This window comes from Diceros bicornis, chromosome 19, assembly GCF_020826845.1.
Source record: "Diceros bicornis minor isolate mBicDic1 chromosome 19, mDicBic1.mat.cur, whole genome shotgun sequence".
Lineage (NCBI taxonomy): Eukaryota > Metazoa > Chordata > Mammalia > Perissodactyla > Rhinocerotidae > Diceros > Diceros bicornis.
Window position 1 is genome coordinate 40,952 of NC_080758.1, and position 27,822 is coordinate 68,773.

A 27,822-nucleotide genomic window follows, 5' to 3' on the forward strand; every position below is an offset into this window, starting at 1 on the left:
GGCGGGGTAGGGGGGGTTCCTCCTGGGGCCTCCTGCCCCTCCCGCTGCCCTGGGGACCACGGCAACTCCTTCTCCTCTGGCTCCTTGATGCCCACTGGGGTCCTGCGGAGCCGGCACCCCCCTTCCTCTTCTGGAGGAAGGCAGACCTCAGGGACCAGAGGCCTGGAGGCAAATCCTGGCTGCATAGCCCACCCTCTGTGTGACCCTGAGCAGCCTCCTGGGCCTCAGCCTCCTCGTCTGTATGATGGGACAATCCTGGTGCCTGCACCACAGTGACTGAGGGGTGCAGGGGCCTGTACAAGTCCAAAGGGCTCAGGGTCACTTAGGAATCACCTGTCATTACCAGTCTCCTGCACCTGTCAGGGCGGAGCCAGGTAGAGCTTTATGTGGGGTGACTCAGCTGTGACTGAGCCCCTCTAGGTTTGGCGCCTGATGGGGTCTCAAATTATTGACGTTTAGTTGGGGGTCTCAGGCAGTGGCCCTGGGGGGTATGGTGTGGGACTTGCAAGCGCTTCTGCTTGGTCTTCACGACACAGCCAGGGGGCCTTGGGTGGACTCCTCACCATCTTTCGTCATAAACAGTACCAGGTTTCTCCTCTGCCGTTTTGACGACCTCTGCAGAGAGAGCCATGACAGAATTAAAGACAAGGAAAACATGTTTGACACCGTGTGAAAAAACAGGTGGAAGTGTGTATGACTTGGCAGAAGGGCCCTATGAGCAGACATGAGTGGGTCCAATGAGGGGTGTTCGCTCGGAGGGTGCTGGGGAAGCGGCTGTGCTTTCCTCCTCAACATCCTGCCCCGGGGGCTCCCCCACCCCTCCCACCAGGCCGTTCATTCTGGAAGTGGGGGGTGCTCAGGGACAGCCTACAGGGCTGAGGCTGTACAAGCTCCTCCAACTCTGTGGGGCTCCAGCTACGACCCCCAAGACCTACACTGGCTCAAGAAGCTGCCAGGCCTGTGGCCAGCCCTCAGGTGCCAAACTAGCCCAAGAAGACACCTCAGTTAGTGTGAAGGGATCCCTTGAAGCTCAGGAGTCACCGTGTCCACACAGTCCCCTGTGGTGTCCCGGGCACGGCTGGTGCCATCATAGGTGCATCCCTGCACAGCTCCACATGTGAACCAAAGAGCCATCTGTTCTTGCTCAACGTCATACTCCCATTGTTGGTGGGCACCCACGGGCAGTCCCCTCTGGGGGCACCCACCACCAGGTTGGTGTGCCACGGTGGCATCCACATTCTCGTGGAATGACAGGCAGTTGTGGCCCCTCTTGTAGCTCGCATGTGGCCAGGAGCCCTTCAGCTGGGTAAGTCAGGATGGGGAGCTGATGAAGGCTGGTGCCTCGCTGGTGCCAGGGAGCATCAGGCTGGGAGCAGCCAGTGGGCTGTTGTGGTCACCTGGGTGCATGTCCTGTGGCCTGTGGGACATTCATGTGGAGACCCAGAAGGTGCTAGAACTGGGAGAGGCAGGCTTAGGGAACGGTGTGGGAATTCTCTGCACGTGGCAGACATGAGCTGTAGGAACAATGGGGAAGGGAAAGAGAGAGGCCAGGATGTGGGCTGGGGCAGCCTTGAGGAGCGCGCAAGGTGACAGTGTCCACAGGGGCAGGTGCAGTGTGGGGCAGAAACTAGGAAGGGGCTGGGGGAGACGACAGGTGGGCACAGGCAGGTGGGAAGAGGGCCCAATGGGGGAGGGGAGGAGGGAGCCATAGAAGGTGCTGGAAGAGGAGAGTCCTGCGCACTGTAGACACTGAGAGGAAAAGGAGAGGCAAGGACAGTGGGGAGCGGGGGAGGTGGGACTGGGGTGCAATGAGGGCAGTGGGTGGCTTTCCCAAGGGCCAGCTGCCCAGCGTTGGCGGGACACCCACAATCATGGATCACCTAGGCCTGTGGTAAGGCCCCCTGTGTGTTCTAACCTGATTGGCATTTGGCAAGGTGGGTACTGGGGCTCTATTGGAGAAGGCAACCTTCCACCTCCTTATTTCAAGGAAGAGCAAAGAGAAAGGCAGAGCCTGTAACACCCGGAGAGTTGCTGACCTGTAGTGCAAGGTCGAAATCAGCTGACAGGAAACCCTTCACACCTGTAGCTGTAACAGCTTGTGTGGAGCCAATAGCTTTAGGGAGCGTGGTGGTTAATGGGAGAAAGTAGCGCCAATCATGGAGGGCGTCAGCGCAGCCCTGAGCCAGCTTCCCATCTTCAGGGGTCAGGTGCTCATCTACTTGGGGCGTTACCTGTGCATCTAGGTAAGGAGGGCAGGTGTACACCCCTATCTACTTTGGCACCCTCTCAAAACCTGGCTAACATGAGAGCTTTTAAGGTGTAAATTGCAAGGGATGGGGAGATGGAAGAGGAGACAACAATGCAATTTAAAAGCCAGAAAACACAGATGTGCAATGAAGGACTCAGCTGACCCAAAACCTGAATTCTAGCCAGAGTGTGGGAAGCTCAGAACCAAGGCAGTCCACACCCCAGAACCTCCCGGAACTGGTAGACTCAGGTTCCGCTGGAAATGGGAGAGGGGCCTGAAACAAGGTAAGAAGTGTGTTTCAGAAGCTGGAAGACCCCCTGAGCCCTGCCCCGACTCTGAGAGCCAGGGAACGCTCCCCTCCCTCTGGATAAAGCCTTGAGTTTTATTCTCTGGAGAGTGTAAAAGAAGGTCTGCAGGCCAGGAGAGAAGGCCTAGCTGCAGCAGGGTTCCCGTGCCAAAAATAAGTCCTAAGAGACCCTATGTCTACAATGCCAGGAGCCTCCTCCCCTAAGCCCCCAGGGGTTGTTGGCCAAGGCAGACCCTCCAAGCAGGGGGTGGGAGCATCTTCCTGGGGGAAAATAGCTAATGTCCTCATCAAACTGCGGGACCATGCAGCCTTCTAACACCGTGGGAATGGCTGCATGCTGCACCTTCTCGAAGCTGGAGGGGCTGCTGCGCCCTCCTCTTCCCACAGCACCTACCCACGGTCACCAGCTAGTGAGCGCAGAGCCACATTCGAGCCCAGGTCTGCTGACCCCACAGTAGACAAACCCTCAGAAGCCCAGGATATCATGGTGGATGGAAGCCAAGTGCTCCTGTTGGAAAGATGCTGAGGACCCAGAACCCCGAGGCCGGGCTCCCTAGTACCTCCCGGAAACCTGGAGTCAGGGAGCAGTTTGGAAAACCCAAAGGTCTTATAGGATGAAAACAGCCTCTTTAGTGCTTGTGGTTCTTCAACATCAGGGGTCCTCCACACCAGTGTTCTGTGTCCATGCTGTTCCCTCTCCAGGAATTCCCTCCCCCTCCATTCCACCATCCACATCCCAAACATTGCCTCCCTGAAAGGTCTTCCGAGACTCCACAGCAGGTCACCCTCTGCAGGGGCCGCTCACACTCTAGGGGCATGCCCTTGGTGCCTTGGGCCTGAGCAGCTGCTGAGGACAAGGCCAAGTCCACCCTGGCTGAAGCCCATGCCCAGGGCCAAGCAGGGACTCTGTTTGGAACCGATCTATGACCCAGGGCTGCTCTCTCCTCCGTCGCCCACCAGTCCCCCGACCAGGAGCAGAGGTCTCTGCTGAGATACAGCTCATGGAGGGATCCCCTCACCCACACCCCCGTCCCCACCTTCCAAAGCCCCTCTGCCTCCCCACACCCCCCCGCCCCCCACCCCCGCCACCACAAACCCACCTGCAGCGTGACGCTGACCTCTGGAGCCCTCTTCCCACCCATGTGGTTTTCGTGGTTCTTCAGACCAACCAGGAGCTCCACAGAGCCCACAGGCAGATGAACATCATCAGTTCCCTGCAGAGCTCACTAACGAAGAAGCAGAACTGAAGACCAGCATCTGCGAGCACCTAACTATTCGCCTTCTCAAGCATCAGTGCTTCTCAACATTGCTGCTCCTTGGAGTTATCTGGAGGCCTTGAAAATAAGTCCTGAGGCCATGCCATGTGGCATTAGGGAGAGGCTCTAGTTTAATCGGTGTGGGTAGACCAGGCTCCCCTGAAGTGCGAAGTTTCAGTGTCAGGAAGGATGACAGGCCAGATGAACCCTCAGAAGGGAGAGAGGCAAAGACCACTGGCCAACGGTGGAGGCAAGACTAACATACCCGGCACTATGGGGACATCTCACATGGGGACGGACATGGCAAGTCACTCCATGGGCGTCTCCTTCCTTCACAGTCCTGGCCTCTGCTGGTCACCTGCCACAAGGCAGCTAGGGCAGGGGCCTCAGGCAGCACCCCCTCCACTCCCAGCCCCCAGCTCCCTAGCCAACTCTCATGCCCCCCGAATGATGTCATCTCAACTAGCAGAGGTGACACTTCAAAATCCATCTTGCCCACACCCCAGCATCTGTGTGCTGATGTGGATGGGTCCCCCATCCCCAGTGGGGCCTCAGCAAAGGGGACCCCTCTCAGCAAATGTTCTGCACAACCCGCTTGTGTGTGCTGCCACCTGTTCTAGGTCCCCACAGCTAGCAGCTGGAGCCCTCTAGACACACCAAAAGCCCCCAGGCATCCTAGACCTTGTCTGACTCAAATGAGAGTTGGAAATCAGGCCCAAAATTTTTAAGAATTTTCCTTTGTTCATGTGTCAGATGGGAGCTCCAGATTGGTCTCCAGGGCCAGATTCCCAGGGAGGTCAAAATGTGTTGACAGTTCAGGTTGAATGTGACTGGAAGCCTCAAGTCTCACCCTGGGAGAGCTAGAGCCCCACCTGACACAACAGTGTGAAATGGTGAGGTGCCACTGCAAGGCAAAAAAGCCAAGCACACAAGCTTAAGCAAAAAACAAAAAAACCCAAGAATTTGTTGTTGTCTCACATAACTGGGAAGTGCAAGGGTGGATTGCCTTCAGATCTAGCTGAATCCAGGAGCTCTGAAAAGGGCATCAGAGAGCTCTCTCTTCCTCCTCCCCCACCTCCACCTTTCTCTCTCCATTTCTCAGCTCTGCCTCCCTCCAGAACATCACCACTCTCTCCTACTGCAGATGGCTTCCTCCCGTGTCCAGGACAGATGGCCTGGGGCAGCCCCCATTCCATAACCCCCAGTCTAACGACCCCAGCAGGGAGACTTCTTCTCCCTGACCCTAAGAGAGAACTGATTTGCACGTGCCTGGTCATGCGGGAAGGGGCGGAGCACAATGACTTAGACTTCTAGAACCATACTTCAGGGGAAGGGTAATTCCACAAAGGAGGTGTGGGTTCCACGTGTGGGATCAGGGAGAGACCTGAGAAGGAAGAGTCCACCCACCCACCTGCTGCCCAGGAAGGTGAGTGAGGTCTGTAACCACAAAGGGGACTCATCAGAGCTCTCAGAACAGACACGGCTCCCACTCACAGTCAGAGTGGACTTTTATTAGGAAATCACCCTGCAAACACCCGGAAGTGCTGTGCTGTGGGTTCAACGCGTTTCCTGAGGAAGGAGGGTCACAGTATCAGAGCTGTCAGAGGAACAGGGAGCCTGTGAGCAGGCGACTGCTCGGTGCCGCCTGCACTCCCTCACAGCGACACGACGCAGCCATCAAGAACGGGCACGCAGACACGACACGAGGGACACGCCAGACCACAAACCTCTGTGCTGCACTTAAATAAACAACAAACACAGAGCTCCACTTGCTGTCGTCCGTGCCTAAAACAGAAGGAACCGAAAGGGATACAGAAAACCAAAAAGTCTCTCTTTCCATTGGACCAAGGCAAAAACACTCCCAAATTACCAAAATGCCTCAGTTACAAAATACTTTTTAAAAACTCCATTATTAAAAGAATAAATAAAATATATAAAAAATAACTCGGTCATGTCAAAATTATAACTAGAAGTTATAGCATGATTTTTTGTGTGTGGCCTATCTCATAGTCAAATACTTCATTTTGCTTTGATTTCATTTATTTCCCTCTCATGGTGTCCTGGTATGGGGTCTAGTTGAAATAGTATAAAATTAATAAATAAAAATGTTAAATAAATAACAAACGTTAACATAAGAGGTTGTGAATATAAATACTTACATCTTGACAAAATTAAATAATTTACAGAATAAACTAACTACTTTTTTATTTCTTCCAGGAAGTGCAATTTCTCTACTTTTAAATACTAACTTGGAATTGCAGTCACAATCGATCTGGACTCTATTTACATGCTAGGAACATTGTGTTTTTAACACATTAAATTAAAATTTACCTTTTTTTGCATCTTGAATGGATCTAAAAAGAAGTAAAACCTTGTTGGTCTCCAATTAGGAATGTATCCCCTGACCTCGCTAACGCTGCCCCCGCCTCGGTCAAGGTCAGCCATGACCCGAGTAATTAGGCAGTGACAGGTCATGGGCCTGGGTAGACACACACAGAGCCAGAGGCCCTGGCCCTGACCCAAACCTGGGTGTAAAGGCCACAGCCCCAGTAGCGAGGGTGACCCCAAGCTGCACGTGTCTATGCAGGTGTGGGGGGCCGGCCGCCCCAGACATGTGGGCTGTGATGTGTAACCGGCGCTGACTCTCGGGGCGTCCCAGGGAGACTCCTGGAGCTGACACTGGGCTGCAGGCCTCTTCCTAACTTAGCCTCCAGAACAGCGCGTTATTCCGTCCTTAACACAAAACTGAATTAAATGGAAACAGAAAACACACTTGCCACATTGGCCTCACGAGCAGACGCACGCCCCTGGGCGCGTGCTCCAGGCTGACACCCTCACACGCACCACCCACCTGTGCCCGCGGCTGCCCTCCCCGCCTGACAGACGAATACTGTGGTTGCAAACTCCAAAACTTCCCTGAGAACCTTGTCCATGAGCTTCCACTGGAGACTTCGAGCTGCTCCTCAGATTTCTTTCAGAAAACAAAAATAAATCACTTTGTAATACTTCATGCCCCGCCCTGCACTCGAGAGGGGTGGTCGAGGCCTCTGGCCTGGCAAGCGCATCGCATCACGGGAGACACTGATTTCCAGGCACCCTATTGGATAAACCACCTGATGCTGCCCCAGCTGCCCGCCAGAAGCCACTGGAGGCTGGGACTCTCCACTGGGAGGGCAGGAGAGGGAGGTAAACAACGGAGCCAAGCTGGGGTGCCCAGGCACCTGGGATCAGCAGGGCAGCTTCTCAAACAAGGAGGCCTAGACCTGGATGTCCCTCACGGCCTGCTTGATGCTCTCCAGGAGGTCCTTGTTCTCGGGGTTCTGGTAGCTCTCCTGGTTGGAGTACATGTCGGTGAGGGTGCTCACGTAGGCATCAAAATTCTGTTCACATATTGGCTCCTGGAGAACAGAACCAGTTTACAAGCCCCGTCTGTGCAGTGGGCCCCATGGTTTTCAGAAGCAAAGGAAATCAATGGGGGAGCATCCAGTGCATCTCCCCACACCCACAACCACCGAGGACAGCGCTGGCTGTTCCACCCTTGGGCTGAAACAACCATGAGCGTTCTGCTGCAGATTCATAAGCTATCCAGGAGAGCTAGAGCTGCAGTGGCCAGCAGCAGAACCCCAGGGTCGGGGCCCTCCCATCAGGACCGCAGAGGCAGAGGGATGCCCTGCCCTCCTTGCTCCCACCAGAGCACTGGGCGGCAGCCACCAGCTCAGCTGCAGGGCCTGCGGGGCCTGTAGGGCCGCATCCTGCTTACCATGTGCGGAAGGCGGATATTGGCGAGACTTTGGATGAGGGCCTGGCTCAGGCCTGACAGCTCCAGAAACAGGGCTTCGTTCTGCTCCTCAATGAGCTTGTTCTCTTCCTCGATGTTCTTCAGGCTCTTCTCCATGGAAGAGATCTGCACCAGACAGAGAAGGGAAATGCCTCCTGAAATGGGGGCCCATCGACCGTGTCCCTCGCGTCCTCCTGGGAGTGCACTGGGCACGTTCACTGGGCCACGTCTCACATCTGTCCAGGAAAGGGTGAAGAGGCAGGGACCCTGTCTCCCTGGGGGTCCCTGCCACAAGTGATGGGCTGGCAGTGCCCTGGTCCCTGGATGGAGGAGGGGACGCGGAGACTGAGCCAGGAGCTGTGTGGGGCCATGGCTTTCTGTGCCACATCTGTCCTACAGGGCTGGGGAGGAGCACAGCTCTGAAGCACCCTGGGCTCAGATCTTGGCCCACCACTGTTCCTCCATGCTTCCTATTCCTCGTCTGTAATGGGAAGACTGCACCCACCTTGTAGGGGGTCGGGCTGCCTTTGGGTTTTCCACCACCAGAAAGACCAACAAAGGGCCTTACTAAAGCTGTGGAAGGCAAGAAGAGCAGGCAACCGCATCCCCCTCTGCAACTCGTGGCTGAGTGGAGCCAGCCCACGACTTCTCCAGCGCACCTGGAGAATGCCCAGGGATTTCCAGCACAAACGCTTCTCCTCCTCCAGACTCAACAGGGCACCAGGAGGGAATCCTGGTCAAAAGCTCAGAAGGTTCTCCCAAGGGGGCTCTCAGGGTTCCACGCTGGAATCCCAACGAACGGTGACAACAGAACTGATGGCCCTGTGCGGCTCAGGCCACAAGGTGAGTCTCAGGGTCAGCGTAACCCTGTGCAGAGGTTCACGGCCAGGGTGGGGAAGGCGGGGCACCTGCCCGGAGCCTGGCCTGGAGAAGAAAGGCCTGGGAGGGCAGCCCCACGCCTGACTCACGTTAAAGGAGACTTGGGGCAGAGGCAAACTGACACACTGTGTGACACACCAAGCCGTCCCCTAGATGCAGGGTGGTGAGCAGCCTTTTAGGAGGCTGTGGACGGAATCGAGTGCTTTCCTCCAACCACGTGGCTCTGTGACCTCTGGCTGGGGAGCATCACAGTTTCGTCACCTGGTGACAAGCCTTTGGCTTTAAAAGGTTTGAGTAGGATCGGGGGCCGGCCTTCTCTTCTCCTGAGCCCTTCTGCAGAGCACACAATTGAAAACTCCCTCCAGGGGAAGGGGGCTCCGAGTCCTTTCAAAAGGATGCTCGTGAATAATCTGTTTTTAAAAAGGTGGGCATTGTCAAATAAAGAGAAATTAGAGGTGCCGCCCCAAGGGTACTGACACTGGCGGGTCCTTGGACTTTGAGAAGCAAAGGAGCAGGGAGGGACAGAGGGAGACAGCCACACAGCGATGTCTCAGTGCCCAGAGACAGCCCCGGCATTCCTTCTCTGCTTCTACTGCCTGTGAACCTAGAGAAGACGCTGCACGGCAGAGGGAAAATCCTTCCTGACGCCGCGTGCTGATGCCGTTTTCACACAGGCTTCTGAGTGACAGGAGGGTAGTGCAGAAGCTTGTTTGCCAGGAGGAAGGAGCAGCCCAAGCCACGTGGGGCTCCAACATGTCACACTGCAGCCTCCAGAAAGGGGCCTCACCATCTTCCCCCCCATCCTCTCTGCACTCATGTCCTGCAGGGCCTGGTCCCGCCTTGTCCCTCTGTCCCTCCAGCCGCAGGGCACACGGCTATGTGTGGCCTCTCCGTCTGCGCCGCCAGCTCTGCTCCAGCCCCTACTCAGCAGCCAAGGGCGAGGCATGGTCTTCTTTTCAAAATAAGACCTTTACTGCTTTTTTTTCTGATTACAAATGTTCATTTGGGGGAAATCAGAGAGCTGTGGTGCATACATTTAGAGTAATTTGTAATCTGTCACTCAGCAACAGCAGCTCTTTCTGGGTCAGACACTCGTACTAATTGCTTTCCTCATAGAAACACACTCATCTTACAACAGCAAGGAGTAGATTCCTATTATTATCTCCGTTCTACCAGTGAAGTGCAGATTGGTTAAGAAGTTCGCCAGGTCACTTAGCCGGTGTGTGGCAGGGCTGGGGTGGAACCTGGCTCCGGCCCAACTCTTAGAACCCACACTCTGGATTCAACTGACTCACACAGTCCTGCTGACAGGACTAGTAACACTAAAGGACCACTCGCCCTGACGGGACCCCCAGCCGCCAGCACTGCAGGACCCCTAACGCTGGTGGAACTACCAACGCTGACGGGCGGAGCATATTCGGAGCGTCCCTGAACACTGCGCCATGGGCTCAGCCCAACAGTGACTTCGATGAGGCTCGGCTCTTCCTACTGCACAGAAGGACTTTCTCGAGTTGGGAGGGCCGGGATATGACACCGGCGAGCCATTGGGTAGGGGCAGCACCACCGACCTGAGACTGCAGCTGCACCATGGCGGCCTCCATCTCCGAGTTGGACTCGTTCAGGTCGCGAATCTCCTGGTTCAGCTGCTTGATCTCCTCATCATTCTCCAGCACTGCCCCAGAGAGAAACTTCAGTCATGGCTCTTGGCCTCAAGCCCAGGCCAGCAAGTGGGGGTGGGGCAGAGGCCTGCTTTCTAGACGGACCTAGGGACCCCTTTCCAAGCGGAGGCACCCAGCCTGGTTCTGAGCTCCCTCAGTGGGCAGCACTGTGAAATGTGAACCACATTTCATGCTGGCAAAATCGGTCTTGGAGACTACTAGCTGTGTGTCTGTTTGCCTCCTGGCCCTGGCCAATAGGTCGGAGAGTGTACACCTCTTTGGCAGGTATTAATTGCTAAGATAAAAATGGAAGTTTTTCCAGATGATGCTGAATTTCCTCAGCTTCCCTCTTCGTTGAGTTTAAGTGAGTTCACAACTCCACAAACCCTGAGAACATGGCTTACTGTTCTGCCGGCAGGTTCTCTGATGCTAACACTCAACAAGGCCCAGGTCAGAGCAGGCATAGCCACTCAAGGGCCTGGAGCCCAGGGGTTCACAGCCAAGGTCAGGACACCCACTGGCTCAGCTCAAGGGGTCTGTCTCCACCATGGCTCACTCCAGGAGGGCCTTTGCCTGCCTCAGCCCCTTGTCACCAGTCCTGCTCACTCACCCAGGTGACCAAGATCCCACGCAGGGACTACAGGAGGGGCATCCTTACCATCACTCGTCTTGAACTTTGTGCTGAGAACCTCGTCCCCTGAGAGCTTTCCCTTCTTTCCAGCAAAGGTCGCTCTGGGACAGCCAGACAAGCTGGAAGCAAAGGTCACACATCAAGATCCAGTCTAAGGTCACACACCACAGGCCATGCCAAGGTCATACACCACAGGCACTCCGAGGTCACAACACAGGCCAGTCCGAGGTCACACGCCACAGGGCAGTCCGAGGTCACACACCACAGGCCAGTCCGAGGTCACACACCACAGGCCAGTCCGAGATCACACGCCACAGGCCAGTCCGAGGTCCCACACCACAGGCCAGTCCGAGGTCACACACCATAGGCCAGTCCGAGGTCACACGCCACAGGCCATCCAAGGTCACACACCACAGGCCATCCAAGGTTACACACCACAGACCATCCAAGGTCACACACCACAGGCCATCCAAGGTCACACACCACAGGCCATCCAAGGTCACACACCAGGGGCCAGTCTGAGGTCACACATCACAGTGAAAGCCAAATCCTTGCCGGCTGCCAGCCTGGTAGGATCCTGGTGTGCAACTTTTTAGCTCATCTCCTTTTGCCCCCTGCTCCCTGGCTCAGCCCCCCGGCTCCCTCACTCCTTGTCCAGCAGCCCAGGCTGTTCCTGGCTCAGGCCGCGGCCCTGAAGGTTTGTCCCCAGACGGTATGGGGAAGCTCCTCACCCTCCTCAGAGAGGCCTTCCTCACCACCCCCTGCTGCTATCTCCTCTGCCATACCAGGGATTTCACTCATTTGTGTGTCTGCAGCCTGTCTCCCCGGCCACCCCGCCCACGTCAACTCCAGGAGGGCCATTGTCTCTCTTGTTCTCACTCTATCTCTAGAGCCCGGTACTTGGCGGACTCTCTGTAGAGGCTTGTGGAATGAATGAGTTAATGAATCGTGTAGATAGAGAGACAAGGGCAAAAAAAAAGGAAGGTTTCTGACGGGATCAGGCGGTGAGCCTGTGCACCTCAGCCATCGCCCTGGCTGCCCAGCACAAAGAGGAGGACTGGCGAGGCAAGGCCCCCCAGCCCTGGGGCAGGTGCTGGGGGGCAGGGGAGAGCCGGTCAGCACTGCCCGGGCCCAATGCCCAGGCAGGGAGGGGTCTTGTGACCAGGTCCCTTGCAAAGTGGGCAGAGGCCTGGGCCCAAGGTTCAAAGAAAAGGCCCCGGAGGAGGGGCAGGGCTTGAGGCGTGGCAGACGAAGCTTTTCGTGAGAAGCCGGCAGCCTGTTACAAGGACGCACACACCAGACACGGGCTCTGCTCACTCACACCGGAGGGCCTCCATCGGGATGGGGAAGGAATTTTTCACAGTAGACACATGGGGCGACACATGTCACAGGTACCATCAGGTACCATCTGGTACCAACAGGCTTTCTATGGCTTCTCAGTCGGCTCCAAGCTGGGCCTCCAGAAGCTACAGGTGGCACCTGAGCCCTAGTCTGGCCCCCTGGGGGGCCTTGCCTACAGCCCCAAAGCTTCGGTCCCTACTGGAGGCACAGGGAGGCAGGGCGTGCAGAGAAGGTTACCTCCGATGGGTGAGGAAGCTCCCGTTGGCGTGGCCAGAGCCATCACAGCCCGGAGTGGGGCAGGTGGGCCCCTCGTTCTTCAGCGACTTCCAGGAAAATGACGAGCCGTTGAGGGAACCCTCTTTCTGTCTCCGGGCGGCCAGCGGGCAGCCAGACGCACTTCTGTGAGAGGCGTATTTTCCACTGATGTGACCGAGCCCCACGCAGCCAGGAACTGGGCACCTGGGCACAGAGGTCAGAGGTGAACACAGGGGTGCCAGAGGTGGGAGGAGAAGCCCCGAGACTCTCCCGAGCCAGATGCTGAGATCCGCTGGGGGCTCCTGGATAAATTTCCACTGGTGGAGCGAGTCCTGGAGCCTCAGAGAAGAACCTGGGCCTTCTTGACCCGAGGTGAAGGCAGCAGGCACCATGTTCCCTCTCCAGCCTCAGCTTCATGTCCCCTGCACAGCTGGAGGGTCAGTAGCTCCTTCTCTCCCTGTCCCTCAGCAGCCATGACCCCCCCGGTCCCCGGGGCTGGACCTCTGGGCCCACACCTAGACCTTGCTGCCAGTGTCACTTCTGCATCACCGCAGCAATGTGGAATTAAGGTATCGGCTGAGACCACCCAGAGGCCACTTGCTGGGTGGGACCTTGCACCAAACACGGGATCCGGGGCACCTGTGGGGTCACAGGGGGTTACAAGTGCACCCTAAGCCAGGCAGCTCAGGGATAGCAGAGGCCCCATCACCCCACAGCTTCCCAGAGGCTGATCATGGCACGATGCCCATGGATGTCCCAGCTTTGCCACATCTGAAACATGTGTTCTGGAAGAAAGAACACGAGGCCCCATAGCTCGTGTGGGAAAGACTGACTCAGACACTCCACAACCATTCCTGCCTGAGGCCGGCTTAGAACAGCATTCTCCTTTGTTCAGGGTGTGAAGGAGAGAGAACCCCTTACGGAAATAATGAACACCCAGGGACAGGTGAGATAACAAGAAAGGTTCAGAGTGATGTCCCCTCACACTGCCGTGGGAATCCATTCCACGGCATAGAAAACAGGACAACGCAGAGGGTTGGGACTTCCTTGGGGGGGACCTGGACCAGGAGCTCCCTGCAGCGCCTTCTGAGCACCGACGTCTCAGGATCCTGGGATCTAAGGTCTAGATCAGCTGGGAACAGACACCTGACCGAGGACAGGATCCTCCATCTGCAAGTTCTTAGTCTTCTCCCTCCAACAAAGGAGACTCCTCTAGCTTGCCATTTGTCACCTGCTTTCTATGTGCTGCAGACCCAGCAAACACACAGGACCCCAAGAGGGGACACATTGCCCCACTTTGCAGAGAGGTCCCTAGGGTTCAGAGAAGTCAGAGGCAGGAAGCCCTCAGGAGGGCAAAGGTCATTCCAGGGTCTCCTGCTGTGGTGGGGGCGTGGGGGGACGGGGCTGCACTGCACAATAGCAAGGCTGACCCAGACTCATTGCCCCCACACTCTGGCCTCATCTCAGAGGCAGCCATTGCGGACACTTTACCAGCCTCCTCAGCCGAGACCGTCCTCACTTGTTCCTCTCCATTGGCTCTCTTTCCTTTCTTACTCGTCCCCCCATGTGGGCCCCAGATGTGTGGGATGTGCACTGAGCCTGTCCAAGGTCATCTCAGCCACCAGCCCAGAGTGGAGACACTGCCGGGGCCCTTGCAGGGCCTGGGGGAGGTTCCATTCTGGGTCTGCCCCCAAAACTGGACACCTCCCAGCTGTGGGGCCCAAGAGACACCTGGGCCGGGCACCCCAAGGTGCCTGTGAGGCCTGACATCACAAGATCAAAAGGACAAACGGGAGGCAGGTCTTCACAGTTACAACACACAGTTGACTCTAAACTCTCTCTTGCCACTTTCTTTGCAAAGCCCTAACCCTCCTCATCAGGAGGGGCTGCTGGTGTTTCCCTGGAATTACATCGTAGTGAGTATTTCAAGCAGGTAACACTGCTTCTCTCCCTCCACACTCAGGCCCAGATCTGCAGAGCTGCCAGGTGACCTCGCGTTAGGGCCTGTGTGGGGCGCCATGTCGGGCAGCTTCTGTGCTCCCCAGGCAAGCTTGTGGTGGGGGGCAGGGGCAACATGCTGCTGGGACCCCAGTCAGAGGCACGTCTTTTTGTCAGATGCCAGCGTGGCTGGGGACAGCTAGGGGCCTCTCCTCGGGCAAGGGGCATTCAGCTCCCGACCCCAGTGCTGGAACCTCTGCAGACTTTTATTGCCAGTTATTTAGTTGTGGCCAAAGGGATTTACCACAAAGTGCTGACATGACTTAATCTCAAGCAGTGCAGACACACGACGTCATAAAAGGAAATACTACTTCCATCAGCCCTTCCAAAATCACAGCTAGTGCATGCTAACAAAATCCCATCACACAGCAGGACCTGACACACCTATTAAAGTTTCTGCTGCAGTCTGCACTTGTTTCAAGACGCTAGTCAATTATAAATATGGTGAAAGTTTATGGCTAGGGAGGAGGGATTATAAAATGGAGCCACTAAGTCGGCAGTCTCCCCTCCTTGCCATGGAGACATTAGGAACTTCACCCGTCCTGTAAATGCTGAACTGTTTCTAAAAGTCACATTCTCCACTTGGCTGCAGAAATCTTGTTCTTTAAAAAGCAGAGTTGACAGCACATTAGGAAGAGGAAAACCATTTTTCCCAGTTACCTTGAAAATTGCTGATCTTGTTTTTAATCATTTGCAAATGCAGCACAATTCACTTATAATATCCCTACCAGCAGGATCCTTACTAAATTCATAATAGCATTGCATTTATTTGATCACAGGCAAATTCCTGGATTCTCAGAAGGAAAAATACTCTTTATCTACCCTAGCATTTGTAGGTAGCATTCACGAGACCAACAACCACGTACTTTGCATTTTTGATTTAGCATTCTTTACAGTTTCATTGTAAAAATTAAATAAGCCATAGCCTTATTACACCAAACAGCTGGTGGGGCTGTCCCCTTTGAAGGGGGTGATGTTGGTCAAATAAGCTCCTCCTCCATGGCTGAGCAGATGTATGTGTGCAGCTGGGTGAGCTCCAAGGAGAGCGCCCGCATCTCAGGTCAGGTGGCTCCCTCTGCAGGGGTGACTGTCTGGCTGTTCCTGGCCCACAGGTAACACAGTCAGGCACACCTGCTTCCTGTGGACCTGCCAGGCTCGCCCTGACCAAGCCAGCCCCATGAGGCAGCCAGAGCCGTTCCCTTCCACTCCTCACCTGCCAAGGGGACCACTGCCAGCTTTGCCCGGTGTCAGCTCTGAAACTCCAGAGCACATTGGACAGTGGGTCACCCTGTTTACGCCTGTGGCACAGCCTTGCCCCCACCTGCAAGTGGGGAGTCAGGGAGCAAGTTCCCTTCCGGAAGGATAAGCTTGCAACAAGCCCCCACGGAGTGGAGCACACACAGGGTCAGAGTTCATGCAAAGCCCCCTGATGACATGTCAGGCCTCCTCAGTGAGAAGGTCAGTAGAGGGTTTCAGGGACTTCGATCACTTAAAGCCCAGAAGGTCTCTCCTTCTCACAGCAGTGTCGAGGTCCCAGTTCAGGGTGACCCTCCTGGGGTCCCTCACTCCACACCAGCTCTCTGCGAAGGTGTGTGAGCATGCAGGTGTGTGGGACGCAGACACACACGGTTTGAAGATTCATCGTCTTTCTAATCATCCTCTCTTCCTTGACCTTTCCCCCCAGACCAAAAAAGTGCAGACTGCAAGGCCCATGAGCACCCAGGACCCCCAGGGGCACAGGCAGCAGGGCGTTTTGCTTCTCCTAGGCCCATCAAACACCTCCAGACCTAAGAAGCCCAGACAGGGGCCAGTGTCTGTGCCCTCAATACAATGCAAGTGGCTCGTGCCTTCATAGGTGTCCACATGCATGGTATGAGAACTTCTGTAAAAATGGGTATTGTCATTGATCAGCCATATTAAAGAAAATGGAATCTAGAAGGAGCTTCTTAAAAATATGAAATACAGGAACATCCCAATTCTGTAAAGCAGCAAAGGGGCCAGCAGGACCCTGACTTACTTCATCAGCTCAGGGTCTTCCTTGTCGTCCTTCGTGGGCGTCACCTTGGCTCCACTTTTCTTGGCACGAGGGCAGCCTGACAAGCTAGTTTTGAAAGAGGAAAAACTGCTGCAGTAGTTCACACCCACCTGCCTCACCTCCTCCCAAGCTCTGTGATCAACAGCCCGGAAGATCCCAAGGAACCTTTTGCCAGCGAGCGCTCTACCAGGCAGTAGGGCCACGGACAGGAAGCGTCACTATGAGCCCCAAGCTCTGGCTGCAGGGGGAAGCCTGAGCAGGCTCCGGGAACGTCAACAATTCAGATTAAAGAGATGAAACAGGCTTTAGTTGCCAGCAGCATTAACGTCTTATTTGGAGTTTTACAACTTCATCTAAGGAAGAAACCCCCCACCACCGCCAGCCTGGCACCCCAAGGCATGGCAGGCTCACCTCCGGTGCGATGCGTAGTTCCCCGTTATGTGGCCAGAGCCGTCACAGCCAGGTGTGGGGCACCTGCGGAGAACAGAGGAGCTGGGACCAGAGCCAGTGAAGACACTTGGCCACAGAAAGATGCCCTCCCTGCTCAGCTCCTCTGTGGGCCCACCCACCTCCCCAGCGCTGAGGACTTACAATCGGCGGTGTGTCCGGCCAGCCTGCTGCCACCACCTCTGGGCTTCAGAACTTTGACACCCAGTCTCCCTAAGGGGGCCCAGGAAGGCCAAGAAGAGAGCACGTCACCACTGCAGGGATGATGGACTCCCACCTTGGCCTTCTGCAAGGTTCTAGACTGGACTAGAAGGTTCCAGAACACACGTGGGCCTTAACTTTAAACATGATCACTCAGAAAGGCAAACCTAACCCCTAAGACAAGTTCATCTTCCTTGATGCTTCTGGGAGGAAGAGGGCTTGTGCTCACAGAGGGGAAAGAGGGCTTGCTCTCATGAGGGGGAAGAGGGCTTGTGCTCATGGAGGGTTGCCACCGTTAAGAGCAAATGAACAGATGTCAACTGGGCACCCACGACATGCCATCCCCGGCACTGGTCACGTCGGAGCATGATTCTTACTTAGTGAGTGCAGAATTTGCACAGCAGGGGGCTTTGGAGGGGTGGCAGGCACTGGCCAGGGTAAGGAGGGGAGACACAGAACACAAAAGCCCCACTTTATGCACCCAGAATGTTTGGTGAGCACATCACATAGAAGGTAAAAATTTCACTTTACTATACGAGCGTGAGTTTTCTTAAGTTATTTTTCCCTGAATGTCCACCAAGGAAAAGGGAGTGCGTTCCTGCTGGTGTCCGCGTGGGGAGGTGCGCCTGATTCCACAAGTGGATCCTTGGGAAGCCTCCTCCTGAGCAGGCGTGTGGCTTCGCACCTTGTCCCTCGTGAGGGCACGGCTCCAACCCTGCGGGACCTGGCAGGGTTGCATCTGGAGAGCCTGCTATTCACAGAGCGCTCATCTGCCGTTTCTGGTTTCATCCACACAGAGAATCATGAGAGCCGAAGCCGTTCCTTAGTACAAAAGTGACCCCAAGAGGGTCGTGGGAACTAACGCCAGCTGGAACGGGACACAGGTCCTTGCCTCTCTATCAACAGAGGGCTCTGTGGTGCTCAGGTCCCTGCGCTGTGCACGAGGCCCTTCCTCAGTGTCCTCCTTCACCGTCACACGCTGCGTCTGGCGTTGGGGGCAGAACAGAGGAAGCCAACACAGCCAGAGAACCCCCCGCAGCCTCTGGGCCTCTGCTCAGACCCCCGCAGGCCGACACTGCCCATTCCCCATCAGAGAAACCCTGAGGCCGGCACAGCAACTGGAGGGCTCGATGCCCAGGGGTCTCCTCTCGCCCCTCCCTGCCCAGTTCCTTCTCCAGCCCCTCGACTTTCTCAAGGCGCCCTCCTCATCCCTGCCCCGGGGGCCACACATCAAACGCCTCCCTGGCCTGTCAGCAGGCCAGCTGGTCAAATCACCCTCCTGTCGGGTTTTGGGGTAATTCGAGCCCCATTGAAGTTATGATGGCTCCTGCCCCAGTCATCTGTGATCACATTTCAACCCACACACGCCTGAGACAAGGAGGTTTTTGCATTTTAATAGAAACCACTCACCACTACCATTTGGGTAGGCTTCACCCTTTCAAACAAACCCTAAACTGCTGCCACACTCCTACTCTGGTGCTTTGTATTTCTGCATTGTCCGAGGTCCAGGGTGCAAGCTGCTTGGGACGGCCCCTCGGGACTGTGCTGTGGGCACCGGGTCCTTCGGGCACCGCAGGGTGTCCCTCACACAGCTCTCTGTGTTGAGGCCAAGGCCCCCCTGGTGCCCCACTGCCTCTTCCTCAGCTCAGGGTGCCCTGCCGAACGCTCCTGTGGCCAAGCTAGGAGCCCTGTTCCTGCTCTGGGGGGGCCAAGTGCAGAGTGAGGACACGCTTCTCCCTCCCGGGTTTGCAGCCGCTTAGGCGGCCTTCCGGGGCTCTGCTCCTTCTCAGCTTCAGGAAAACGTGTGACAGAACTCAGAGGCTCAGCACTGCAGGCAGTGGCCAGGACACCACGGCCCATAGCAGCCCTAGCCGTCGAGTGCTCAAGTGCCACTCTGGACTGTGGGTAACACCCCACAAGGTGCAGCCCCGGATGCTGTCTGTGAGTGAGTCTGGGGAGGGGGGAGAAGGCGACTCAGCAACAACACGCACATGGGGGCAGTTCCCGCCAGGCCCCAGCACAGGTGGGACCGGCGCCCCCAGGGGTCCTATTGAGGCACACCTGCTCCAGGCAGGTGGGGCCGTCCCGCACTCCTTGCTGAGGCCCGATTCAATGGCTTTTCCTGAGAGTTGTGTCCAAGAGAGGATGGTGTCCATGTGCTAGAGAAGCAGGTGCCGGCAGCGTCAGCCACTCTTGTGGCCCCAGAGACCCACAGGGTCAGCTGCAGGAACCCTCCCACCATCTGCTTCTGAGCGCACTGTCTGAGCAGGTGGAAGAATGCCATGTCTAAGGGACTCACTACAGCTTGGTGGTGCACACCAGTTCTCGCCTCTGAGCCCCATCCCTGTCCCAGGTGGTGGGCTGTCCCTCGCCCTATCCAGAGGTCCCTCCGTCACGCCCTTGCAGGGTGTGTGGCTGCCCTCCGACTCCTCGTGCACCGAGGGGGATGAGCAGCCCAAAGCAGCATGTCCCCTGATCACACTGGGACATGGACGGGAAGAGTCCTTGGGACTCGACTAGAACAAAAAACACATCGTCTGGGACCATCACTGCACCCGGTGTTGACAGAGAGGGTGTCTCACTTGCTAGGCGGTGGCAGAGGTGTCTCTGCCCCCTTGGGAGTGAGTCACCTTTGCCCGTTGCTGCCACAAGGCTGGTCAGGAGCAGCCCACGCCAGATGTCCACCAGACAGGAGGGAGGGGAGCGTGGGCACAGGGGGAACAGGGTGGAGCTGGCCTACATCCATCCCAAGCCCACACCGTGGCCTGAAGGAGGCAAGGCGTGGGGTCCCACGGAAAGACCCTCGAGGGGAGAGAAGTGCTTCAGAGGGCGTGGGGGCACCTCGGCCACCTTCCTAGACCTCGCTGAGGCTGGTGAGTGACGCGTTTCATACACGGAACACTTTCTGTTGCTATTTCCACAGGAGTTTTGGGTAAAGCTCTTCACAGGCACTTAGTCTTAGAAGGGCGCCAACCCTCCCCAACGGCTGTTTCCAGACTCAGACGGGGCCCATGTTTTCCTTCCCTGAGTATCTGCTCTGCAGGAAGAAAGGGCTACCAAGCACACGTGGTCACATCTAGAGCGCTAATGCCCCTCAAACTGGAGAACCCTGAGAACCAATCATAGTTAGAAAAGCAAGGGGAACTGGAAAAGAGAACAGGAGGAACGAAGAGGAGAAAGATGGTGAGAGGAGAGAGGAGGGACGGAGGGACGGAGGTTGGGGAGGAAGCTCCCGGGCCTGCAGGACTGAGGGTTTCCTGTGGATTTCTGGGGCTGGACACCAGGAAGGAATGAGTGAACATGGAATCTGCCACGATGAGCTGAGCCTCAGAAAACGCTTACGTTAAAGCAGTTAACTCCAAGAAAGACTATTCCGGTGGTGAACCCGGCCCAGCCTCATCTACAGGAACCGAAGGCCCTATTGGTGACAACAGGCAATGACACGCTTCTCCTGACTGCTGGGACCTGACGGGCCTCGGGAGAGCTACAAGGGCAAGGCTGGCAGGACGGGGGCACTCCGGGAGATCTAGAGCTCTCTGCCTTGTTTCTAAATCCACTCAGGCCCCTGGAAGCTGTCACCAACAACAGCTCCTCGCCTTAGAGGCACCAGGGCCCCGGTTCCACTCTGGCCCCAGAACAGAACAAGCCAGGGAAATTTGGCCTGGATTCAAGGCTTCCTGCCACAGAGGCTTGAGGAAGAGAGGAACACCCCTGAAGAGGGGTGACCTGAGAGGACAAGAGTGGGACCTCCTTCCTCAGCCTCAGCTCAGCCTGGGATCCCAGGACGACAGCTGCACAGCTCAAGGTCACACCAGCTGCGATGTCACATCTCAAGTGAAAGCATGAAGACCAAAGGCGATGACAGTCCCCAACTCCAGCCCCAGAAACACTGACACCTGGGAAACCTCTGGGTGCATCTCATTTGAGCAGGACAGTCAAGCAGGCTAGCTGGTGCCCACAGGGCCTTCCCTGTCCATGTGTTACGGGCAATGAGGAGCAGAAGCAGAAAGAGGGGGTGCTCAGCAAAGAAGAGGGGTGAGCACAGAGGAGAGGCACGTCGTCGGGGGGCACCGGAGGCCAAGACAGAAGCAGCTGGAAGGGACTGTAGGAGAAGGAAGGGCAAAGAGTTTTCTCTTTCATCATCAGCATCCAGTTCATTTAGCAAGAGCTGCACAGCCTGCGGCCTGCTGAGCCGTGGCAAGGCTTCCAAGCCTTGTAAGGCCAGTTCTGGGCTTCTCTCAGATCTCAGGGGCAGTGAGGGCAGCAGGCCCAGGCAGCCTATCGGGGTCCTCAGGAGAGAGAGAGGAGGAGCTGGGCCGCCAGGAGCTGGAGTGGGTCCTCCTGGCCTTCAGCCCTTGGAGATGCCGGCCGGCAGGGCTGAGGGCAGCACAGGAGCCTACAGCAGCCCCTGCCCGAGAAGATAGGCACACAGCAGCATTCAGAGCAGGGAGACACAGGCAGCAGCAGTGGCGGCCCCAGACAAGCAGAATCGGCCCCTCCATGGCCCTGTTTCTCTGCCCCATCCCACAGGGCGGGGCCAGCCTGGGGCTGGAGCCCTGGAGGAGGCCGACTTTGGCTGTAGCCATAGAAGGAGAGAGCAGAGCAAGGGAGTTGCCCAAGAGATGGGAGGCCAGGAAGGCAGACATACTTGAGGTCAGCAGAATGGGCAGCCATGAGGTTTCTGAGGCTCTTGTCAGCAAGAGGGCAACCAGAGAGGCTGAAAGAGAAGAGATGGGACATCGGGGTAAGCCAAAGAGAGGGAGCAGAGGAGGAGAGGAGGAAGACCCACCACGCAGCACCCAGGCCAGGCTGGACCCGAGTGGGGGACGAACCTGCGGTGGGAGGCATAGTTCCCGGTGATGTGGCCACTGCCGTCACAGCCGGGGGTGGGACAGCTGGACAAAGGAAAAAGAACGTCAGAACAGAGAGCAAGGCACCCCAACCAGGCCTGCCCCCAAGCTGAGCCTCCTCAAGGAGGGCGGCTGGCACCTGCTCCGGACTTAGCCACGGGCCAAGGGGCAGCTCCTCCCCCTCAGTCCTCAGAGCACAGCCCTCGCCTCTTGGACTGCAAGTTTCTCCCACACACCTTAATCAAGGAGGAAAAAAGAACCAAATTAAGGTTCCACTTGAAGTTGGGACGCCTCTGAAGCACGTGTGTGTGCGTGCACATGTGTGTGCCCGTGAACATGGAGGCAGGGAGTTCCTAGGGAGAGCCAGCTACAGGGTAGGAGGAAACTAGTGGGGTTTAGGGCAAGGAGAAGAGGAACTCCAGGAACAAACTGAGCACAGAGTGAGAGTTGCCAGGTGTGGCCTCTCGCAGTCCCCCTCAATGAGGGTTGACCAAAGGCGGTGGGATGGCTCACATCTACCAGCAGCTTCCCTGCCTTCCCATGACATCTGGTTAAACTCTGCGAGGACCAGCTCAAAGGGGACAGCCAGGCTGCCAGGGCTGAGGTGCCTAGTCCCAAGGCAGAGCACACATCAGGCCTGGGCGCTGGAAGCCAGGACAGACAGCTGTGGCTCAGGAGAGGGCAGCTCCCTTCAGCCTTCTTCCTGCTCTGTGGACCAGAACACAGGCTCTTCCTTGTTCCTAATCACTTCAGAGCACTGTGTTCAAGCCCAGCGTGGTACAGAGATGATGGGAAACCTGTCACCCATTGCCTGGCTCAAGAGGGTTCTAGTGAAGGACACCCAACCTCCTCTCCAAGGCAGTCAGGCCAGGAGGACAGTCAGAGCCAGGCCAGGGCAAGAGGAAGGCCCCAGACTGAGCAGATCCGGTCACTACGGGCTCCAACCAGGACAAGCTCCTTTCCAGACGTCGAGATTCTCCGAGGAGGCCTGTCAGCCAAAGTGGCGACTTACGTGAGCAGCTCCTTCTTTATGTCCTTGGAGAGAAACTTCAGCTTAAAGTTGGTCAGCGTAACATCCCCGGGGTACTTCCGCTCCTCAAAATTCTCTTCCGACACTTCCTGGTCATCTGCTTCAGAAGAAGCAAAAGAATGGGCTGCTGGCTCTGACTGCAAAAAACCAGCAGGGAGATGTTTTAACCGCTGGCGGGGGCCGGGTGCCCGACCCGGGGGCTGAGGGAGAGGGACCCTTCAGAACCGTGTCCGCAGAGGCATTTTCTGGAGTCTCCTGTCTTCTGGATGAGAGAGGAAGACCTACTCCCCCCAGACATAGAAGACAGCACCCCTGAGGGGCTGGGTGCTCCCCCACCTCGGCCAGAGCTCCTGAGCTCCCTCAGGAACGAGGCTCATGATGCCCTCCACGGCCTCGGGCCTGTGGGTCACCTCCACCTAATACCACTGGCCACCTTCTGAACACAAGAGCACACAGTGCAGCTCCTCCAGAGCTGGGAGTGGCGCTCAGCAGACAGCGGGCACTAAATAAGGGTTTGTTGAGATGCTATGATGATGAGACGGCACAATGAGAATAATGACATACAAAGTGTGATAACAACAATCACAGTGACCTTGTGACCGTCTGGCCCTTCACCCCGTCCCAGCATGACGCCTTGACCACAGCGGGCACTTAATAAGTGCTTTGAACTCGAATACTGGGTCTGGAGGTGTTCAGTCACCAGCTGAGGGCAGGGTGCTGTGGACAAGGGGTGATCTAGGACTGTCCCTGCCACAGAGGGTGGGGAGCCACAGAGTCAGGAAGGTCAACGCCCTGCAGCTCAGCCTGCAGCTGCAGCAGTTACCCCGTGGGGTGGTTCGCAGTTCAGACCCCCGCACAGGGACTTGCCGTGTGTCCCAGGCAAGTTGATCAACCTCTTGGGGCCCAGGTGCCGCACCTTGAAGCTTGAGAAAATAGCAGCCCCTCACAGAACTTCTGGGGATCGAATGAGGAAGCACCCCTGAGGCACGCGCCCGGCAGACATGGCTCCCCACAACGGGCAGCGACTCTGGTCAGCACTGTGGGTATCGCCATTGCTGCTCCTGTTACTGCTGTTGAACAAGGCACGAGGAAGGTGACTCACTCGCCCGAGCAAGTCAGACGAAGCTCCTCAACTCAAGCTGAGTCTTCAGGATAAATGGGGGCTTCCCAGCAGCAAAAAGGAGAAGGCTGCTCCAGAGTGAGGCCCATGGACACTGGGGCCTGGGGTGTCCTGGGGACAGTGAGAAGGGGCTGCTGCTGAGGCGGGAGTGGGAGGTGAGGCTGAAGAGTGGGGGTGGCAGCCTTACCCAGGACGGGTCAAGGAGCCTCGGGCAGAGCTGGAAGGAGGGTCTGAGTAGGGCGTCCAGGCCGTGGGAGAGGGATCAGGACGGCCTGATTCAGAAGGCATTTCTGGGGGTGACCCAGAAGGACGTGGGGTGACCGTGCCTAGGAGAGGGGGCTGGAGGAGGGGAAGGGTCTGGGGTTAGGCCGAGGCTTCTGTCTGGAGAATGGACTCTTGATTTCGGGGCAGAGCTTGGGCAGGCTTCAGTGGGTCTCTGAGACCTGGGTCACCCCACAGAGGACGGTGACAGTCCTGGGAGGGGAGGAGGATGCTGATGGGGAATGTGAAGGGAGAAGGGGAGGGGCAAAGCGTCCTGGGGAGACCAGCCGGGGTTGGGGGGTCAAGGAAAGGGGCAGGGAAGGAGCCAAGGGAGGGACCAAGGGGAGGGAAGAGGAGGAGGCAGACAGTCCCGTGCTGGCTGCGAGGTCGCCAGGCAAGGAAGGGGATGTGGCTCAGTCCTGGGAGCAGGAATGGAATGAGGAGGAGAGCAGACGTGGAGACCCTACAGTGGGGCCCCACACAGGAGGGCCCCCCGACCTCAGACTGGGCTCCCCCTAAGCAGGGAGAAAAGCGCCTGTGCAGCCCTGTAGACATGTCTCAGGCCAGCCTCCCTCCACTAGGCTCCATCCAAGAGGTGCCCCTTGTCTGGGGCTCACTGAGCCCAGTGACTTCAGCCTGGGGCCCAGTCTGCTCTTCTGTAAAATGGGGGTGCATGCGAAGTGTATAGGGAGCCTGGCTCCCAGGAGGAACCTCCTCCTCCACAAGGACACGGCCCCACGCTCCTGGGGACCTGGCGCCACTGTCGCCCACACCTGCCCTCCTGGGGGCCCGGCCCCACTCCCACCCATACCTGCCCTCCTGGGGGCCCTGCCCCACTGTTGCCCACACCCGGCCTCCTGGGGGGCTGGCCCCACTCCCACCCACACCTGCCCTCCTGGGGGCCGGCTGGGAGAAAGAAGGGAGAGGGGAGGGACCTGCAGTATGTGGAGGCTGCCCGGAGCCTGTGCTGCCCTCAGAGCTGGCCTTGATCTTCCGGACACACACCTCTCTTTGGGGAAAAGCCCTCAGTCATCTCAAGTGGGTGGAATGATTGGAAAGGGAATGTTTCACCGTCCCCTGACCACAGCTCCAGCACAGACTCCCGGCTTGTTGCTCTTTACCAGGCGATGCTCCTCTTGAGACTCAGACCTCTGCCCACCACCGGGCTCCCGGGGCCTGGAATTTTCTCCTGCCTCTGTCCAAGGAGCCAGGAGGCCTGGAGTGTACTGGGGACGGTCACGAGGGGTAGCTGCTGGAGCTCAAGGTCTCCCTCTCTGGACAGCAGGTTGGTGGGATGCCCACAAAACCAAGGAATTCAGAGTTGTCCCCAAATGCCCCCGTGGGACCTGAAAGAAGCCTTTCTCCCCGTGCTTTCCGAGGGCCCACACTCTGCTGACCGCCGTGTCTGTGGAGCTGAGAAGCTGAAGCCACAGCATGGCAAAAGGGTGAAAACCCCTCCAGGAGGGCCGGCCGAGTCCTAGCTGCCCGGAGGGTGCAGAGCCCTGTGTGGGAAGGAACCAGACCCCCAGAGGCCCTGCCTGGAGAAGCAGGAGCACTGACCCACTGCTCAGCCCCGGCACCCACCTCCTCAGGCTCCTCCTCTCGCTGGCGGCTGGGCTTGGTGTAGTCCAGCGGCCGGTCCCACTCGTCCTGGCGGGAGGCCTGGCTGGACTGGGGCGAGGTCATGGAGCTGCTGGGGGCGCTGGCGCTGCTCTGGCGCTGGGAGGCATCGGGAGACTTCATGCCCGGGCTGCTGCTGCTGCTGCTGCTGCTGGGGAAGGCGCTCTCTCGCTTGCGGTGTTTGTGCATGCTCAAGTCCAGGGTTCCATTTTCGTCCACCTCAATGTCTACCGCCTGCCATTGCAAAGGTGAAATCTGTAGTGACTCCACCCCTTCCATGTGTGCCTTCTGGTGCAGGAATTCAGCGTTACAGAATGCCAGCTACTGTGGCTCCCGTGGAAGGACGCAGAGCCAAACAGGAACAGAAGGGCCTCCCAGGAGAAGCAGTCCTGCCCGTCTCCTCGGGCTCACCCAGGAGACTCCACTCTCCCTCGAGTCTCCCAACACCACAACACCAGACCCCAGAGAAGGCAGTGAGCATGGTCAGGTGAGAATAACCCAAGACTCAGAGAAACACGAGGGAACACACGTGTGCGCCACTCTCAGACTCAGGCAAACACGAGGGAACACACGTGTGCGCGACCCTCAGACTCAGGCAAACACAAGGGAACACACATGTGCACGACCCTCAGACTCAGGAAAACATGACGGAAATGCATGTGCGCCACCCTCAGGCTCAGGCAAACACAAGGGAACACACGTGTGCGCGACCCTCAGACTCAGGGAAACACGAGGGAACACACGTGTGCACGACCCTCAGGCTCAGGCAAGCATGAGGGAACAGGCATATGCATGACCCTCAGACTCATGGACACACGAGGGAACACACGTGTGCACCACCCTCAGACTCAGGGAAACACGAGGGAACCCGCGTGTGTGCCACCCTCAGGCTCAGGCAAATGCGAGGGAACACACATGTTTTCCCCCTTAGGCACAGCACACAGAGCTCTCAGGGGAACTCTTCCAACCTCTCTGGTCATCGGGGCCATGGCCAGGAGGGAGGAAAGATAAGAATGATAACTACCGAGCAGACACTGGGTGTTCCTGAGCACATTTCGTGCAGGGGCATGTGATTCTGACTGTAAATGCCACCCATCCGTCTTTGCCTCAGAAGGGGCTCCTTACAGGGGACTAACCTTGCTGGGCAGGTCCTGTGGCTTCGTGCTGAGGTTCTCAGGCATTTCCCAGCAGCGGGTGGAGAGGTTCAGGATGGCAGTGGCGGCCATGTGCGCAGCCTCAGCGTCGTGGGCGTAGTCAAAGCCTGTGGAAGAGGATGAAGTGCAGGGGCTGTGCCTGGGGGAAGAGGCCTTTGGGAAAGGTTTGGCTGCAAAAAGGGAACAAGACCAGGCTGATACACAACTTGAACATGAGGCGGCCACGCAGCACATCAGGGACTCTGGGACGGCTGGGATTGCACTGGGCACCGCTACGTGAAAGGTGGGCTTGGGCCTGGGTCATTCGACCCACTCACAGGGGCCCACACTCCCCACTCCTACTTGCCCTCTGGTCGGGCACTGAGGAGGCTATTTCTGGCTTGACCAAAATTTGGGCAGAAAAAGCAAAACCCTCCAGACATTCCAGCATCCCTGATATTTCAAACCAAAACAAGCTGTCTATTGGTAAATGCTTATTGAAAGACTAAAGAATTCTGTAAATAGGACGAATGTTTGGAATAGCACCCAAGTAGGAAAATTCTGTCACAGCATCTCAAAATCAGATGTCTGGTGTCCCCAGAATATTCACTGCTTTAATAAAGTCACATATTGTTCAAATAAACATGACAAGTGAAGGCACAAAATGTTGTCTTTTCTAGTAACTGTGCTGTAGCCATACCATTACTCTCAGGTGTGGTATCTCTGAGTAATCATGGCACCCCAGCACACTTCCGAATACACGGAAGCTCCTTG

At 56.9% G+C, this 27,822-nt stretch overlaps 1 protein-coding gene across 1 annotated transcript in view; it reads right to left on the reverse strand.

Annotated features, from left to right (window-relative positions):
• Positions 1–6,648: 6,648 nt before the first annotated feature.
• MYT1 (myelin transcription factor 1) overlaps positions 6,649–27,822 on the reverse strand; it is a 69,178-nt gene continuing 48,004 nt past the window's right edge. Inside the window, exons 12-23 of the mRNA XM_058562222.1 lie at positions 27,052–27,176; positions 25,880–26,149; positions 22,897–23,051; positions 21,867–21,929; positions 21,683–21,751; positions 16,798–16,860; positions 16,369–16,452; positions 12,336–12,557; positions 10,785–10,876; positions 10,037–10,140; positions 7,572–7,715; positions 6,649–7,209 (exon numbers count right to left, since the gene is read on the reverse strand). Coding sequence (XP_058418205.1) covers positions 7,069–7,209; positions 7,572–7,715; positions 10,037–10,140; positions 10,785–10,876; positions 12,336–12,557; positions 16,369–16,452; positions 16,798–16,860; positions 21,683–21,751; positions 21,867–21,929; positions 22,897–23,051; positions 25,880–26,149; positions 27,052–27,176 — 1,532 coding nt within the window. The 3' untranslated portion in view covers positions 6,649–7,068. The remainder of the gene's footprint in view (positions 7,210–7,571; positions 7,716–10,036; positions 10,141–10,784; positions 10,877–12,335; positions 12,558–16,368; positions 16,453–16,797; positions 16,861–21,682; positions 21,752–21,866; positions 21,930–22,896; positions 23,052–25,879; positions 26,150–27,051; positions 27,177–27,822) is intronic.